Here is a 19,480-nt window from a genome sequence, read left to right on the forward strand (position 1 = left end):
GTCAGTTTATATAGTAAAATACAGTACTCCCAACTCTGACTACTTAGATCTTGAATTTTAAAAGCAGTGGCAACCCTGCTTATCTGACAGAAGTTTGCCGCTTTTAAAATTCAACATCTAACCAGTCAGACGGAGTTCTAAGTACTGTATTTCACTATAGAAACTCGCTTTACTGTTATAAATACGTCTAAAATGCAAAACTCTGGTGGGTGTAACAACATGTCCACTTTCCCCCCCTTCTTAGTGAATCCTTACTGTGGACGAGTGTGGGGTGTAACAAGATGGTGGCGCCGGAAAGTCACGTCTGTAGCAAACTGCGATGGGTCGCCAAATAGGTCATTACAGCGGGCCTCCGCACTGACTCCTGGGAACAATGACACTAGCTCCCAGGAAACAGTGCGGCGCGGCGGAAATGATGACAATACCCGCAAAATACCCACCCACAGCCGCAGGGAGAAAAAGCACCGAAGACCGAAGCACATATACACAGGTACACCCGAGAATTTTTTTAAAAAAAGTTCAGTTTTGCATACTATGCTGTTGTGTAATACGAATGAGCTAAACTTTGAAAATTGTGTGAATATCCACTTTAGAGGACCGAAAAGAGGCCACTACCTCCTTCATAGAAGTCATCAACTCCTTAAAAGAGGCAGTAGACCCAGAACCTGCCTTTGACAGAACACAATCCTCACAAAATAGTTTCTTACAACTATCAGAAAGCCTGGCTCTACAGTTCCCACATTTATAGGTTGGTCAACCAAGAAAAAAAAAAAAAAAATACATAAAAAAGGTTTATACAGAGCCCCCTGCAACAGTAGCCCTTTATGTACAGACAAGGGCTTACCTTGTGGGCAGTATTGGACCTGGATGCCACCGCTGGCTCAATTCGAGCGTTTGCTCCATCCTCAGTCCTGTCCTCCAGTTCCATAAAAGAGAAAATAGGCTGGCTGGGGAGAATCCTCCAACCGCCGCACTGCTAAACTAGCCTGCCCTGCATCTGGTTTCCAAAACAATGAATCCCCTGCATTGTACCACCCCAAGATCCTTTAAGAAAACAGTGTCCCGGAAGTGCGTCATGTCACTTCAGGCTCCAGTGGTACACCCAACACCGGGAAGACACTATGAAGATGCCTCTCCACACAGCTAGACCCTGGACCTGGAAGGAAGTTACCGCTACTAAACCACCAGGGAGGCGAGTAACCCAATATATACAGGGGGCCCTTCTTGGTCGAAAAACATAGAAAAACACCCGACATTGCCACAACCAGTCCTGGATATCACCACAGAAGGTGGGTCCACCAATCAGTTACCAGACCTATAAAAAAACAACAAACAATATGGCGTGCTCATGGAGGGTCTGGAAACAACTGAGGGTCAGATGAGGGGGGGCTTTTAATTTTGTGTCCGATTTGGTGCCAATAATCTCATGGAAGATGAGGGGGAAACATTCAATCTCGGTTCTAGGAATGTGGAATTTAGTACAATGTTCTTCTTCAATTCACGGGAAGGGCAAGTAAAAAAAATAAAATAAATAAAAAATATGATATTTAAAGTTTCATTGCCACAGCCATCTGCAAGCAGCGATCATATTTCTTTCAATCCACTAATCAGATTAAACTTTCACGGGTGACACTCCAGGATTTGAAACGGCAGGAAAAGCACACACTACTAGGACACGTGTATGAACACAGATACAGGATCACCTTAGGGTTGCAAGTGAAATCAATTCGTACACACGATGATCAGCAGCGGTATTTATTACCTGATCTGCATACTGGTTTCCGCTCCATGACTCAAACTACTGACACTATTGCACCAGTATGACAGCCGGTGAACTAGAGTCTCCATGGAGAGGAGGAACATTAGGTACCTGAATCTGGCTTGGCATCAGCTTCTAGTACTGCCCTGTGCAGGTTTACACGTCTGTAATGCGGAGAGTGAGCGTGGTTCTCATGTCCTACATGCATACTAGCTCATTATGCCTTCGTCTTGCAGGGTGTTTATTTTTTATTTTTAACAGAGGGTTTACTTCCTCTTTAACAGAGCAGGAGGGGACGATTCCACCTCTTGGAGTTTTTCAGCCAGGCTTCAGAAGAGACATAAAAGGCCTCCTATAAAACTAAAACATTATTTAGCTTTGGTCAAAACTGCACAGTTGATCCTTTTTATCTACAGGCACCCCTACCTGCAAAAGCACTTTTCTTGGTAAAGGTGAACTAACCCTTTAAATCACCTCCTGGTTCTCAATGTCACGGCCGGGTTAGAAGATCGCATTGCTGTGCAACCAACCTGCAGCATACACACAGACTGCTGAGAGCGTCTAGCCTGGACATGGCTGCCAATGTGCTACTTCCCAGCCCTTCTGTATATACAGATAAGAGGAAGCACCGGGTTATCTTTGGAGCAAAGACAGAACTGAAAGCTGTAAAACAAATATAGATTTCCTCAAATACTCTGCAGAACTGTGCAGAGCAACTCTGACGTCTGGAGTGGACACTGGGCCCGCTAATATATCTTTGCAACCAGAGCTATTCAGGTGTGACCACCGTCTCTTGTTCACACCGGTGCAATTTGACAGTTCCAAATCGCATGACAAGTTGGACCCCATTGCCGGCAATGGAACCACTAATGTCGCAGCAATCATGAAAAAGGTTCCTGCACTACTTTTTTTTCCAATTTCATTGCGACTTGCATAGGCTTCTGCTAAATGAAGTTGCAAGCTGCAATGAAATCAGTGGTCCAAACCACACTGATCTGCGGCTTTGAAATTGCGCTGAAGTAGTGCGATTTTAAAGCTGCACTAGTGTGAACCAGGGCCCCACAGCCATATGTAACAAATGGGTGGGGGTGGTGGTGAGGTCACTGACATAATATGCTTATAACTGAGAAATTACATTGAGTTTGGCCTGAACGTTAGCCATTCCTTTGGAGAGGTTAGTGTTACATAGACTTTACATAAGTGACTAATAAATGCAAGTCTAACACAAGCTAAAAGCACTTAAAGCGGACCTCCACCCTTAAGTGGAAATTCCGCTCATCGGAACACCCCCCCCCCCCCCCCGAAAGGTGTGTAAAGATACCTGTATAATCCAGGTATCTGCACCCACTTCCGGGAATAGCTAGCTGCTGGTGCCCTTGCCCCCCCCCCCCCCCGTTGTGTTCTGGGAAACACACAGTTCCCAGGACACACCGGGGACCAGTGAAGACGTGCAGCGTGACTCGCGCATGCGCAGTAGGGAACCGGGCAGTGAAGCCGCAACGCTTCACTTCCCGATTCCCTGACAGAGGATGGCGGCAGGGGCAGCCGAGAGATGAGCGATTGTCAGTAGCAGATGACGAGCATCGCTGGACCCTGGAACAGGTAAGTGTCTATTTATTAAAAGTCAGCAGCTGCAGTATTTTTTTTTTTTTTTTTTAAGGTGGCACTCCTCTTTAAAGTAAAACTTCACCCAAAAAGTTCTGCTCCCCCCCATATTTGATATTTTTGTGTGAGGGTGGGGGGCGGGGGAGAGCAGGTACCTAGTTTTGCCAGGTACCCACTCCCACTTCACCAAGGTAATCCAAGTTTGCCCACAGGTCCCAGGAGTCTGCAGAACCATGCAGTCCCAAGGAGTCACAGCTAGCTTCCCACAGTCAACATTTTGGCTCCGGGGACCTGAAGACAGGGGAGTGTTTATTACAAGGCTGCAGCTACAGTTTTTGTAGCTGCTGACTTAACTTTTTGGAACCTGGCTGAAGGTTCTCTTAACCTCCTCAGCGGTAATCCCGAGTCTGGCTCGGGTTGGGAATTTCATTACAATAGCGGTAACCCCGAGCCAGACTCGGGCTTGCACCGCTCGATGCAGGGGAGGACACAGGTAACGTTACTTACCTTGTCCCCTGGATCCAGCGATGTCCGCCGCGCTGTGTGATCGAGCCGTCCTGCGCTCGATTCACAGTGCCGAATGCCGCCGAGCTCCGTTCCCTGCGACGTTACGACGCACGGGAGCGGAGAACGGCGGCAAATTCAAAAATGTAAAAACACACAAAACACACACAGCACTGTAATCTTACAGATTACAGTGCTGTAGTAAAAAATACACACCCCCTTTGTCCCTAGTGGTTTGTGCAATGCCCTGCATGCACTTTTATATTATAAATACTGTTTTTTACTGCCTGGAATTTGGAGATTGTCCATAGCAACCAAAACATGTCCCTTTTTCATTTTTTTTTGGATTTGATTACATTATTGAATAATTTTTATTACTCTTTATTATATTATAAACGTTATCATACCCGGGGTGTCCGCTAGACTCTGGTTTGAAGAGATTTCAGAGCGTTATTCCTAAGAATTACAGGACTACAAAATAAAAGCCAGATTTCCATGCAAAATAATTGTACCGCTTTCAGCACCTTATTCCAGACTGAATCATACCGCCAGGGAGGTTAAAGGCCTGGCTCGCACCTACGCATTTTTTGCAGAAACACACTACAGTCCATTTAACATGGTTTCCTATGGGATACGTTCAAATCTATGCTTTTTTCAGTGCCAGCATTTCTGGGGAGGGTCAGAGACTTTTAGGCCTGGTGCACACTGGTGTGGTGTGGGATTCGAGCCATTTATTTTGTATGGCTCAAATCACATTGCATCCACACCAAAATCACGCAGGACTCTTTTACTGCCCCAGCATCGGATTGCATGGGTATTCACACCCATGCGATGCAATTTTGTAAAATCGCACTGCATTTTGCAAACCGATTTTGGGGTGTCGATAACTTAACACGCACAACCACAGCGGCTGGAATAAACAAGGTGCGATTTTGATGCGGTGCAGAAACAGAATTTGCAGCGAATTCCACACCGCATTAGTGTGAACTGGGCCTTCAACGCAAAACGGTTTGTTTTTGGTCCAATGGACTTCAATGGAGAAGCGTGGGAGTGACATCATTGTGGTTTCTGGCCAATCACAGAGCCTGGCGCCCGCAAACCAGGAAATAGCGCCGGGAGACATGTAGCTGGTCACAGCAGGGGCCACCGCAACATATTCGATCTAAGGTAAGCATTTCATAATGGAGTTAGTATGCAATGCATTCTAGCCCATTATGCCTTTGTCTTACAGGGTTTGTTTGTTTTGTTTCGGGTTTACAAAAAAATTTAAATAAATTTTAAAAAAACACAACACACACACACACACATAAAAAAATGCAAAATGCATTAAAAACACATCTGCAAAAATGCAAAAAGCACTGCAGAAATGGAACCAGGCCTAACATGAGCAGTTACCAAAAACTATTCTTTTCATTATGAGATAAAGGTTTTACATAAACCATTGTAGGCACTGCTGTCAGTGTTAAATGGTTTGTCTCAACCCTTTGCCACTTCTCCTGGGAGGATCATAAGACGAAAATAAAAAGGAAGAAAAAAAAAAAACTAATGCAGCCACCACATCTAAGGACTGAAATGCAGCAAATTAATTTTTTTCACCTGGGTTGATACACTTTACAACACGCAATCCTAACAGTGGATTTGATAAAAAGGCAAAAAAGAATTGCCAGCTACCAACCAGAAATCATTTTCATTGCTCTGATCCAATGAATGGTTAAATTTAACCTGTAATACCCCCTTGGTTTAATACACTGAGCAGCCGCCAGCAGGTACCCCCAATATGAGAACTTCTCTGTTCTCCAGGAGGCCAAAACTTCTACGACTTTCTGAAAGTCATAGCGTTGGCTCCACCACACATCCCACAACGCAATGCTTGAGCAACCTACCGAGAACTGCCATTAAGGATACCGATGGCTACTGCTATTGTTAAAGATTTCAGAAAAGATTGCACAGAGGAGCATTTGGCACACCCTGGAGTCATATATTCAGAAGCCCAGTTACCCGCTGTACTGCCACTACAGGGGCACTTTAAACATGACCGGCTGTGCTGGGTTAAACATTGCAAATCATTTCTCATTGCAATGACTTATTAAATAGACACAGAACCATCTACAATAAAATTGGTGATTTATAAAAGGACTGAAGCTTCGAGAGAAAACCACAAGACATCCAGAGATATAAATATGCTAAATGACCAAATACTGAAAGAAATAACCCCTTAGTCTGGTTAGCCGCTGGATATCCCATTCCCGTGGTTGATGGTGGAAAAAAAAAAAAAAAAAAAGAAATGAACAGGAGTACAGTTACCCAAAGCAGGCAAATGACAAGCAATGCCTTGGCTGCCCTCATCATGATGCAAGGTAGCAGTTATTTGCCATGGGTTATTGCACACTGCTCACCACCACTGCTCAATAATCAAGGATAGCATCCATCCCCCCCGATACCACCATAGAGGCAGCACACTGTAAAATCAGCCCAGGTCCCATATGTATTTGGATGGCCTGTCACCAGCTGGGACAAGCAGGCAGCCAGGAAGACAAACACAACAAGGTACATGAGACCCATCCATCAATGACAATCCCCCTTACCGAATGATTGACTCCCCACATCAGGACACTGAGCAGAGGATCACTGGCCCGGAAGAGCTTGACTTTCTGAGCCACAAAATGTTTCTTCTTAGTCTTGGTCTTGCTGGCCAAAGTGGACACAATATTGCTGGCCGTTGCCATGGTCGGCACCTCAAAGATATCCAAGCAGATTTGGTCTTGAAGAAAGTCACCCACTTAAAAGTCAGGCAAGAACCCAATGTCTCATCTAGTCCCAAGGGTCCCCCTCCTCCCGAAGGCAAAAAGATCCAAAATATCCAAGGGGTCTTGTCACTAAGAACGTAAAGAAAGAATCCTCACAGCCTAATGTCTCGTCTAGGCCAAAAGCAAAAGCTGCAAAATATCCAAGTTGACCTGTCTTGAAGAATGTTACCCACTTAAAAGTCAAGGAAGAACCCACAGAACCCAATGTCTTATCTAGTCCCAAGGGCCCGTCAAAGAATGTCACCCACTTAAAAGTCAAGCATGAACCCACAGAAACCAAAGTCTTGTATGAGCCAAAGGAAAAGCTCTAAAATATTCAAGTGGACCTGTCCTGAAGAACGTCACCTACTCAAAAGCCCAAAATATTCATGTGGACCTGTCATGAAGAATGTCACCCACTTTAAAGTGAAGAATGAAACCTCAGACCCCAAAGTCTTGTCTAAAGCACTGGTGAAGAACGTCACCCACTTAAAAAAAGTCAAGTAAGAACCTGCAGAGCCCAATTAGACTTATTTAGTACATAGGGCCCAAGCGTAGGTGAAGCTTAAAAATATCAAAGTTGACCTATCTTGAAGAACATCACCCACTTAAAACGTCAAGCATGAACCCTTAGAGCCCAACTCCTAGTCTAAAGCAAAGTATCCAAGTGGACCTCTTGTGAAAAACGTCAACCCACTTAAAAGTCATGAAAGAACCCGCAGAGCCAAATGTGTCATCTAGTCCCAGGGGCCCCAGCAAAGGCAAAGCTCCAAAATATTTGACCTGTCCTAAAGAACGTCACCCACTTAACAGTCAAGCAGCAACCTACAGTGCCCAAATGTATTGTCTAGTCCCGAGGTCCCCAGCAGAAGGTGACGCTCAAAAATATCTAAGTTGACCTGTCTTGAAGAAAGTCACCCCCTTAAATGTCAACGAAGAACCCAAATGTGTCATCTAGTCCCAGGGGCCTCAGCAAAGGCAAAGCTCCAAAATATTGGACCTGTCCTAAAGAACATCACCCACCTAACAGTCAAGCAGGAACCTACAGTGCCCAATGTCTTGTCTAGTCCCGAGGGCCGCAGCAAAGGCAAAGCTCCAAAATATCTGACCTGTCTTAAAGAACGTCACCCACTTAACAGTCAAGCAGTAACCCGCAGAGCCCAATGTCTCATCTAGTCCCAAGGGCCCCAGCGAAAGCAAAGCTCTAATCTATCTGACCTATCTTAAAGAACGTCACCCACTTAACTGACAAGCAGTAACCCTCAGAGCCCAATGTCTCATCTAGTCCCAAGCGAAGGTGAAGCTCCAAAACATCCAAGTTGACCTGTCTTGAAGAACGTCACCCACTCAAAAGTCAATCATGAGTGCAATGTCCCATCTAGGTCCAAAGGCAAAGCTCCAAAATATCCAAGTGGACCTGTCCTGGTTAACGAAAGATCTGCAGAGCCCAACGTCTCCTTGTGAAGCACTGGAGATCCTGCAAAGTTTTTACGTGTGGCGCATAGGAAGAGGAGAGGACAGAGCGGTCCCAGGCAGGCGGATTTGTATGTGCAGCTCAGAGATGAGATGTCTGTGATCTCCCAGATCTGTAGGCGTTTCCCTCTCTATCTTTTCTCCCACATCCACTAGCAGATGTGGCCCCCTTCTTGTGTCGCTGTGATGCCAGGCGGTGGGCTTGATTGGATGCACCTCCTCCCTCCTATCCATCCATGTCCTCTGGTGACAGCAGGGAAGACTGATGCTGCAGCAGCTGCTTGCTGCAAGACACTCACATATAGATTGCTGCTCAGGATGATTGCCCAGCACGGCTCGTACACCCACATACACACACGGATCTTCCCCTCCTACTGCAGCCTGAACCCTCCCTGCGGACCAGCCACATCCTCCATATACAGCTCCATGTACAGCATTGCAATCACAGGCCAGCCTCTCCGCACCTCTCCTTTATACGTGGGGGGTAATGCTCCCTCGGCTGCCTAGCCGCCTTCCCCTACTGCTGCCCGAGCTGCTGGCTGCATCTTCCCAGCGCTTCCGGCCGCTTGCAGCCCGTCTGAGTGACAGCGCTGGAGGAGGAGAAAGGAGGGGCGGCCGGGCCCGGCCTTTTTTTTTTTTCTTTTTTTTTTTTTTTCACAGGCGCTGTAGCGCAGGGATTCTTGGTTTCATCAGCCAGTGCCCTCGGCAATAGACGTGCGGGAGGGCGTGAAATAAAAAAAAAAAAGGCTTTTCTCTCCTTGTCTTGTCAGTTAGGTTGTAGCTCACTCCCTACTGTCATTGTTGAGGCACATTTACACACACTTTGTCATTTTAGCTATCACGGATGCCCATTACCGCACCTAAAGCGTTAGGATGTGTTATTGATGCGTCTACTGGCGAAGCGTTGCCACCTCATCCCTTTAACCACTTCGGCGCTGTAACTGACAATTGCACGGTTGTGCGGCGTTGCACCCAAACAAAATTGACATCCTGTTTTTTTCTCCACAAATAGAGCTTTCTTTTGGTGGTATTTGATCACCTCTGCGGCTTTTATTTTTTTGCGCTATAAACAAAATAAGAGCGACAATTTTGAAAAAAAAAAGCAATATTTTTTACTTTTTGCTATAATAAATATGCCCCAAAATATATATAAAAAAACTATTTTTTTCCTCAGTTTAGGCCCATATGTATTCTTCTACATATATTTGGTAAAAAAAATTGCAATAAGCGTATATTGATTGGTTTGCGCAAAAGTGATATAGTCTACAAAATAGGGGATAGTTTTATGGCATTTTTTTTTTTTTTTATTATTAGTAATGGCGGCGATCTGTGATTTTATGGCGGACACTTGACACTATTTTGGGACCATTGTCATTTATACAGCGATCAGTGCTATAAAAATGCACTGATTACTGTGTAAATGACACTGGCAGGGAAGGGGTTAAGCACTAGGGGGCGATCAAGGGGTTAAGTGTGTCCTAGGGAGTGATTCTAACTGTGGGTGAATGGGCTTCCACTCACATGACAGCGATCACTGTTCCCGATGACAGGGAGCAATGATCTCTGTCATGTCACAAGGCAGAACAGGGAAACGCCTTGTTTACATAGGCACTTCCCCATTCTGCGGCTACGTGACATCGAGTCCGCGGGCACGGTCACATGGTACGCGGCAGGCCTGCTGGCCCCGCCAATTAAAGGGGACGTACAGGTACGCCCATTTGCCCACCGCTGCCATTGTGCCAACGTATATTGGCATGCAGCGGTCGGCAAGTGGTTAAAACCAAACACATATTAATTACACAGGTTCAGGGGCCAATTTAAAGCGGAACTTCAGTCATTTTTTTAAAATTCTATTAAAACGTAGCTCCACCCACATCTTTGATTTTTATTTTTATTTTAAATAACTCTTATGCTGCGTACACATAGTCGGATTTTCCGACAGGAAATGTTTGATGTGAGTTTGTTGTCAGAAAGTCCAATTGTGTGTATGCTCCATCAAACATTTGCTGTTGGAATTTCCGCACACAAATGTCTGAGGGCAGGTTCTCAAATTTTCTGACAACAAAACTTGTTGTCGGAAAGTCCGATCGTGTGTACACAAGTCCGTCGCACAAAAGTTCACCGCATGCTCTGAATCAAGCAGAAGGAGCCGCACTGGTTATTGAATTTCCTTTTTCTCGGCTCGTCGTACGTGTTGTAAGTCACCGCGTTCTCACGATTGAAATTTTGGGCCAACCTTTGTGTGACCGTGTGTACGCCATACAAGTTTGAGCCAACATCCTTCGGAGAAAAAATCCACGGTTTTGTTGTTGGAAAATCCGATCGTGTGTACGCGGCATTACTCTTGCATAATGCTTATTTATCAATTCTTACTCTTGTCATTAGCGCTGCCTTTATAATTATTTTATTGAAAAAATACCTTTGATTTTGCCTTCTTGGGGATTCCCATCTTGCATGTGGGCAGGAGAAGCCCACAAGCATATTCTTCCAGGATACCGCGCTGCTGTATTCCCAGCATGGACCGCCCGTTCTCATGCATGCGCAGTAACAGCACGTAGCGGCGCTGGAAACTACACAGGTTGGCATCACAATGGGTGGCGGCATCGTCGGATGTGCCCGTCCCATTGTTATGGGAATCTAGCCCTTGATGCTGCCCACTGACTCCTGGGAAATGATGACACACATCTCCCAGGAGCAGTAACGAGCAGAGGCGCGGAGGGAAATGATGTCAGGCGCCACGGTGAGGAAGGGGAAGATTAGAAGGGACCACATAGCAACAGGCATTAAAAGGTAAGTAAAAAAAATACATTTTTGTCAAAATGTCATTAGGTTATTTTCTGCACAGTAATGTCAACTTATTTTTATGGGTAGAACTCCGCTTTAAATCTTCTACCCTTGTTGTTTTAAAGAGGAGTTTCCCCTAAAAAAAAAAAATTTAAAGTCAGCAGCTACAAATACCGCAGCTGCTGACTTTTAATAATCAGACACTTACCTGTCCCATGGTCCAGCGATGCAGGGGAAGGAAGCCCCGCTTGTCCCCCCCCTCCTCTCGGCGGCGCCGGCATTGCAACTGTGGGCACAGTCGGACAACCACTGCTCATGCGCGATTGGCCATGCAGTCATCTGGGACCTGTCACATGTCCCAGATGACTGACAGGAGGGAGGGGGCGGAGCTGAGCCCTTCCTGCGCCGAGGGGAAGTGACGTCAGGAGCCCAGGCACTGAAGGAGGCAGACTAAGAGGGACCCCTAGCAACAGGAGGTGAATTAAAAAAAGAAATTCCAAATGTTTTTTTTGGTGTTTTTTTTAGGAATTTTAATCATTTTTTTTTTTGGTGTTTGGAACACCACTTTAACTTTGGATAGTAAAACATTTTTTCTGCCAGTAAATACTTCATACAGCCCACTTCCTGTTTCTTGTCTGGGAAAAAAGTCTAGGCTTATGACATCATGCACAGCTCTCTCTCTAACTCTCCCAAGAGTTTGCCAGGAAGGGAGGGGGATGAGTCATAAGAGGGCCAATGATAGCTGTAGGGCTGGAGGTGTGCCTCTGTGTGTCTGTGTAAATCCAGGTAGTGAACAGGCAGCAGCTTCAGCCGCCCACAGTTAAAATGGATGCAGCCAGACTCAGTGGAGGGAGATTTCTGCAGCATATTTGGCAAGTACAGAATCACAGTATATATAAAATAATATGCAAAGTGGTTGGAGGGAAGCTTCAGAAAGGGCAAAGATGTTTTTATTACAATTTATGTGAGCAGACTGCAGTTCCTCTTTAATGCAGGTAAGGCACTAAATTAATTTAATTACCACCTTAACCACTTCAGCCCCAGGAAGGACTTGCCCCCTTCCTGACCAGGCCATTTTTTGCAATACGACTCTGCGTCGCTTTAACTGACAATTGCGCAATCGCGCGACTCTGTCCCCAAACAAAATTGACGTCCTTTTTTTCCCACAAATAGAGCTTTCGTTTGGTGGTATTTGATCCCCTCTGCGGTCTTTTGCTCTAATACATATATAATCTTCTACATATTTTTGGTAAAAAAAAAATTGCAATAGGCGTAAATTGATTGCTTTGCACAAAAGTTATCTGGTCTACAAACTATGGGATAGATTTAGGGACTTTTATTTATTTTTTACTGGTAATGGCGGTAATCTGTGATTTTTAGCGGGACTGCTATATTGCAGTGGACAAATCTGACCCCAAATGACACTTTTTGGGGACCAGTGACATTATTATATTGATCAGTGCTATAAGAAATGCATGTAAAAAAATGTAAAAAATGTAAAAATTACACTGGCAGGGAAGGGGTTAATACTAGGGGGCGATCAAAGGGTTAAGTGTGTTCCCTGGGTGTGTTCTAACTATAGGGGGGGTGGGCTACCAGGGACATGACCGAGATCGCTGTTCCTGATCACTGGGAACAGAAAATCTCTGACATGTCATCTGGCAGAACAGGCAATCGCTTTGTTCCCCGCTCTGCCTCTGTACACCGCAATCGCGGGTCGCTGGTGGACATTGAATTCACCGGACCTGCGGGCACGCTCCCGCGGCATGCTATGCAAAGACCGATGTACAACTACAGTGGTTCGTGCGTGCTGGTCGGCAAGCGGTTAATAAGCCAAAGAACCCGTGTAATTAATATGTGTTTGGTTTTAAAGGGATTTGATGGCAACCCTAGCAGGCACTTTCGTTTTTCTATCGTTTGGAATCTTGTAATATCACGCCAGTGTTCTACCAGAATACCACTACCCATCAGAAAAGGCAACGGAAGTGACGTTGTGAACAAAAATACTTATTGCGCATGTGCTATGCATTCCAACATGGCCGCTATGTGTTTCAATAGGTTTCCTAATCTGAAAGGACACATAGGCGGCAGCGGACATGTTGTTACACCCAGGCAAGTCTTGAATTTCACACTTATTTTAGCTGTAAACTCACCTTATATACTGAAAGACTATTTCACCGCGACCGAGTGAGGGTGTCGAAAAATGTCCCTCAGCGCCAAATGCAGGGCTTAAGTCCTGCGGGAACGCATGGGAACGGAGTTCCTGTACTTTTTCCACAACAGGAACTCAATTCCCGTTAGCAGCCGCGTCCTGCATATGCCTGAGTAACTGGTTGCTAGGCTGAGCAGCACCTCTGAGAGAGAGCAGCCAGACACCACACCAGACAGAGCCACACTTACTGCTGGTAAGGATTCAGCCTGTGCCCACTGCCCAGTCAGTGCCAGACAGTCCCGGGGCCGCCGCCGACTCCTCCCGCAACTGCTGTAGCACATTTCCAGCAGTGCAGCCCAACTCTGAGCTGCCAGACTTCTCCAGTTCAACTTCTCCTCTCCTGAGCTGAGCCTCTGAATCCTCCCGCCCACAAGGTCCACCACGAGTTTGCCGCCCGCCAGAATCATTGACAAACTTCCAGGTTAGTGTGTTACACACACTTTGTTAGTTACAGTGAGCATGCTCCCCCTCCGTTCTGCTGCTGTCCCCCACTACCCCTCCATTCTGCTGCTGCCCCCCAATCCCCCTCCAGTTTTCCTCTGTGTCCCCCTCCTTTCTGCTGTCCCCCTCCATTCTGCTACTGTCCCACTCCGTTCTGCTACTGTCCTCCTCTGTTCTGCTGCTGTCCCCCTCTAGTTTTCCTCCATGTCCCCCTCCTTTCTGCTGTCCCCCTCCGTTCTGCTTTCCCCCTCTGTTCTGCTGTCCCCCTCCTTTCTGCTACTGTCCCCCTCCGTTCTGCTACTGTCCCCCTCTGTTCTGCTGCTGTCCCCCTCCAGTTTTCCTCCATGTCCCCCTCCGTTCTGCTTTCCCCCTCCGTTCTGCTCTCCCCCTCTGTTCTGCTCTCCCCCTCCATTCTGCTGTCCCTCTCCATTCTTGTGGTGATTATTCTGTTAGTTTGACAAGTTAACTTATTTTGTTTTTGTAAACTGGAACTTTACAATAAATGTTGCACTGTATTTTCTGTGAAATATATATGCATATGAGCGTATCATTTTTTTTTTTTTGGTGGGGGAGTGGATCTTGGGTGGGAGTTCCCACACTTTTTTCCCCAGGACTTGACCCCTGGCCAAATCAGTGCGGGGTGTAGCAAGATGGCTGCCGCCACCTTCTAAATGCCGTCTTGCTGCTGCTTTTCAAATGCAACATCAAAACAGTGTCACAGATTTAACAATACTGTGTTTGGGTATATAATGTGAGTTTACTGCTAAAATAAGCTTGAAATTGAAGACTTGCCTTCGTCTTTTGTCAGATGAAGAAGCCTATTGGAACGCATAGTAGACATGTTGAAATGAATGGCACATGCGCAGTAAGCATTTTTGCTCAGAACGTCACTTCCGTTACATTTTCTGATGGGTAGTGGTAATCTGACAGGACACCAGATAGTAACGCTTTCTAAGAGCCGGTTCACACAGGGGCAACACGACTTTCAACACGACTTTTGGAGGCAACTTGGACACGACTTCAACACGACTTGGGGCGACTTACAACACGACTAGCCCCAGGCTAGGCGACTTTTTCCATGGCCAATCAGAGAATGAGCTCTCAAGGGGGAACTCCACGCCAAATAAAAAAAAAACGGTGTGGGTTCCCCCTTCAGGAGCATACCAGGCCCTTAGGTCTGGTATGGATTTTAAGGGGAACCCCCTACGCCGAAAAAACGGCGTGGGGGTCCCCCCCAGATCCATGCCAGACCCTTATCCAAGCACACTACCTGGCCAGCCAGGAAAGGGGGTGGGGACACAAGGGTTAAAATAGTTTATTGCACAGGTCTTCTTCCGTCTTCGGGGGTCTTCTCGCCGGACTCCTCCGCTATCTTCTGCTAGCTCTTTTACTAGCAGAGGAGCCCAGCTTTCTTCTTCGCCGCCGCCCTCTCCTTCCGACTTCGGGGGTCTTGTGTCCCTCTTCGGGGGTCTTGTCCCCCTCTTTGGTTCTTCTTGCCGGGCCACCGCGCTTTCTTCTAGCTCTTTTACAAGCGGACCGGTCTTCTGTCGCCGCTACAGTTGTCGCCGTTTTCTGTTCTGTTCTCTTCTTCTCTTCTGGAGATGTTGCCTTGTCGCTGTCTCCGGTCACAATGACAGGACACGTGGCGTGCGGCGACTTATATAGGGACAGGCCAGGGTTGTCGGGAAGAGGCCCTTGTCCTCATCAACATGGGGACAAGGTGCTTTGGGGGGGCGTGCACCCCCCCTTCCCCAAGGCTCAAGGCACCCCCCCATGTTGAGGACACGTGGCCTGGTACGGCTCAGGAGGGGGGGGCGCTCACTCGTCCCCACCCCCTTTCCTGGCCGGCCGGGTAGCGTGCTCGGATAAGGGTCTGGTATGGATCTGGGGGGGGCCCCACGCCTTTTTTTGGCGTAGGGGGTTCCCCTTAAAATCCATACCAGACCTAAGGGTCTGTTATGCTCTCGGAGGGGGAACCCACGCCAAATTTTTTTAATAAATTTAGCGTGGAGTTCCCTTTTGAGCGCTGATAATTCTGTGAGAGTCGCCTCCAAATAGACAGAGATCCGACTTGGAGGCGACCTCCATTGAAATCAATGGGTACCAGTCGCCTACAAGTCGGATAGAAGTAGTACAGGAACTTTGTGCAGGCCAGTCAAGATCCTTCATCCCAAACTCACTCATCCATGTCTTTATGGACCTTGCTTTGTGTACTGGTCCAAATCATTTGGTGGAGGGGGGATTATGGTGTGGGGCTGTTTTTCAGGGGTTGGGCTTGGCCCCTTAGTTCAGTTGAAGGGAACTCTTAAGTCGTCAGCATGCCAAGACATTTTGGACAATTTAATGTTCCCAACTTTGTGGGAACAGTTTAGGGATGGCCCCTACCAGTGTGCAGATAATACTAGGATGTCCTCTGCAGCTTACACATATATTTGCAAATGTGTGCAAACTCATCCCCTGTTTTTAATGTGAACTGTTAGACAGGACAATTTGATTTGTTGCAGGCTGGCTGGTAAGTTGAGCTGGGAATTTTTATTTGTTTTTGTTTGACATGCGTCACCCTTCCATGTGCTCCTTGCTGTTAAGGCCAATTATAGGTGGGGGCAGTTGCCATTTGTTTGTACTGTTTATAATAAAGCGTACCTGTAGGTTAAATGAATATCTCCTAAATGTGCAGAGTTTAGGAGATATTCTAGTAAGCAGCAGCCAGTGACGTTACCGGCACATGCACGCTGAAGGAGCAGCATACCCGTACCGGTCCTTCTAAACCCCATGCTGCAGCTGTGACGGAATGGCACGGGCAGGCAAATGGGCGTACATGTACGTCCCTTTAAATTTGCCGCCCTGCCATCGGAAGCGCGCCGCCGGCGGCGCGCTCTCGCGCTGGTCGGGACCCCCGTGAGTCCGGTCGTGGGACCCGCGGACTCGATCGCCGCGGGCATCCCCGCGATCGTCTCACGGAGCGGCCGAATGGAGAAGTGCCGTTGTAAACAACATTTCTCCATTCTGCCTAGCAACTAGTGACGCTGATCTCTGCTCCATGTGATTGGAGCAGAGATCAGTGTTCACTAAATGAAAGCCCAACCCCCCCACAGTTAGTAACACATCCCTAGGAACACTTAACCCCTACACTGCCACCCACTGGTTAACCCCTTCACTGCCAGTGTCATTTAAACAGGAATCACTGCATTTATATAGCAGTGATTACTGTATAAATGACAATGGTCCCAAAAATGTGTCAAAAATGTCCGATGGGTCCCCCACAATGTCGCAGTCACAATAAAAATCGCAGATCGCCGCCATTACTAGTAAAAAAATAAATAATAAAAAATTATTAATAAAAATGCTATAAAACTATCCCTATTTTGTAAACGCTATAACTTTTGCGCAAACCAATCAATAATCGCTTATTGCGATTTTTTTTACCAAAAATATGTAGAAGAATACGTATCGGCCTAAACTGAGGGAAAACAATGTTTTTTATATATATTTTTGGGGGATATTTATTATAACAAAAAGTAAAAAATAATGCGTTTTTTTCAAAATTGTCGCTCTATTTTTGTTTATAGTGCAAAAAATAAAAACCGCAGGGGTGATCAAATACCACCAAAAGAAAGCTCTATTTGTGGGAAAAAAAACGTCAATTTTGTTTGGGAGCCACGTCGCAAGACCGCGCAATTGTCAGTTAAAGCGACGCAGTGCCGAATCGCAAAAAGTGGTCTGGTCTTTGACCAGCAAATTGGTCCGGTCTGAAAGTGGTTAAACAGTGCATGTTTAGTATCGCTTTAATGTTTGCAGTGTGTTATGCTGTTCCGGCAATGCAATGGTGACACGTAGTGTCTAAAACGTTTTTTTTATGTAACACCTGCCTGGTCTTTCCACAACATACTGCGGGCTGGTAAAAGTGCATTCATATTGTGCATAGTCTGGGAAATATTTTGCTGACTTGTTTAATGCACTCTAATGTCAATGTTTTGCTATTTAAGCTGCCAGGAGTCTCTGTTCAAAATGTAGACAATTAAAATTGTGTTATTTATGTGCAGAGAGTCAGTAAAATACACTCTAAAGTTGTTGTTCTTTTTTCTTTTTTCTTATAAAAGCTGACTGGGTCCCTTCTGTTCAAAATGCAACTTAACCAAATAGCCTAAACACTGTGTACGGAGGTTATTAATTATTTATTCCCTTTCCATGTGCACATGATCTGTCATATTCAAAATGTGGACTAAAAACAATTTTTCAATACTGTTTGTGCAGTATATACAATATACCCACTTTTTTCACGTTTTTATTATGTTTTTTGTCATCAACACTGCATAAGGTAAGTGTTTTATCAAAAGATGCTTCCCAAAAATGTAATACAATTATGGCCATGCAGTGTGAGCCATATTCCTTCCATTCCAACAATAAAATAAATCAACTTTAATTTTTTAAGACACTTTAAAAGGTAAATGGTGAAGTGGTTTAGCCAATGGAGTCTGAAAGAAATGATACAATTATTGTGTATGCTGTGTGTGTCATCTTACATCTATCAAAATCAGAAAAACACAAATTTTACATTTTTTTTATTCTTCCAAAGATAAATGAGGATGTGGTTTTGTCAATGTGATCTGTATGGAAGAGCCCTGGGGCCATCAAAAAAAAATAAAAAATTCAGAATTCTGAGTTTGAAAGTCAGAATTCTGACTTTGAATCTCAGAATTCTGACTTTAAAACTCAGAATTCTGAGTTTGAAAGTCAGAATTCTGAGATTCAAAGTCAGAATTCTGAGTTTGAAAGTCAGAATTCTGAGATTAAAAGTCAGAATTCTGAGATTCAAAGTCAGAATTCTGAGTTTGAAAGTCAGAATTCTGAGTTTCAAAGTCAGAATTCTGAGATTAAAAGTCAGAATTCTGAGATTAAAAGTCAGAATTCTGAGTTTGAAAGTCAGAATTCTGAGTTTCAAAGTCAGAATTATGACTTTGAATCTCAGAATTCTGAGATTCAAAGTCAGAATTCTGAGTTTCAAAGTCAGAATTCTGAGATTCAAAGTCAGAATTCTGAGTTTATAAATATAGTAGTCTCTATTAAGAAGATTTTAGGACCAATGAGCAATAATGTAGTAACACCCACAGACCATCATTCTGCAGACATACATGTCTGCTCTGTACATGGATATATAAACCTATCTTAGGTTATAGCACACAGTATAGGGAAGCAGTGCTGGGTTCTCTGGTTCTTCTACTGTATAAATAGTTTGCTGTCTTATCATTCCTCTCTTCTCCAACAAGAAGAGCCATGCTGAAAACGTGTGTATTGTGTGTGGGGGGGGGGGGGGGGGGGGACACAGCTTCTATACATAACAGAAAACAATGGCCAGCACAGCTCTGCACCCCAACTTGTAGGAAACATTGCACTATTGTCCCTAAATTGAGGCAATTGTGAATGGCTAGAAGGCAGCATGACAATGTGTTTTATGGCCCTAACGGATTGATCATGGCAATTACTTATCTGAACTAACAGTTGTTTCACAAACAATTAACCTCATATTAAACAAAAATGACAACAAATGTAAGTAATGAGAGTTAGTATAGTGGTTAGAGTAGCAAGCTTTTGTAGGTGAGGTCAAGGGTTCTAATCCAGATGACAATATATTTTTTATATATATATTTTTTTTAAATATGAGATAGTGAGGGTTTAAATTGTATTTTATCAATATATCCAAATTGATTTCAAGGTATATTAACAAAGACACTGATATATTGAGCACACAAAGTTGTAGTATATGCTGGCTACTATAAATTAGAGAGTAGAGATTTAGAAGAAAAAAATGTATATATATTAGGGTGATCAAATGAGAGCATTAAGGTGTCATCTTCAGTTTCCCTGGGGGCGGTTCACAATTTCAGGAGACTGGTCATAACAGATCGATCATATCAA

General features: G+C 45.1%; 1 protein-coding gene across 1 annotated transcript in view; it reads right to left on the reverse strand.

The window, feature by feature from the left end:
- The window catches only part of LOC143996111 (phosphatidylinositol 5-phosphate 4-kinase type-2 alpha), a 179,344-nt gene extending 170,618 nt beyond the window's left edge, over window positions 1–8,726 (reverse strand). Inside the window, exon 1 of the mRNA XM_077490958.1 lies at window positions 6,454–8,726. Coding sequence (XP_077347084.1) covers window positions 6,454–6,594 — 141 coding nt within the window. The 5' untranslated portion in view covers window positions 6,595–8,726. The remainder of the gene's footprint in view (window positions 1–6,453) is intronic.
- Between the last annotated feature and the right edge of the window lie 10,754 nt (window positions 8,727–19,480).

The sequence above is a fragment of the Lithobates pipiens genome, unplaced genomic scaffold, assembly GCF_037356315.1.
Source record: "Lithobates pipiens isolate NorthernLeopardFrog02 unplaced genomic scaffold, aLitPip1_a1.2 Scaffold_19, whole genome shotgun sequence".
Taxonomy (NCBI): Eukaryota; Metazoa; Chordata; class Amphibia; order Anura; family Ranidae; genus Lithobates; species Lithobates pipiens.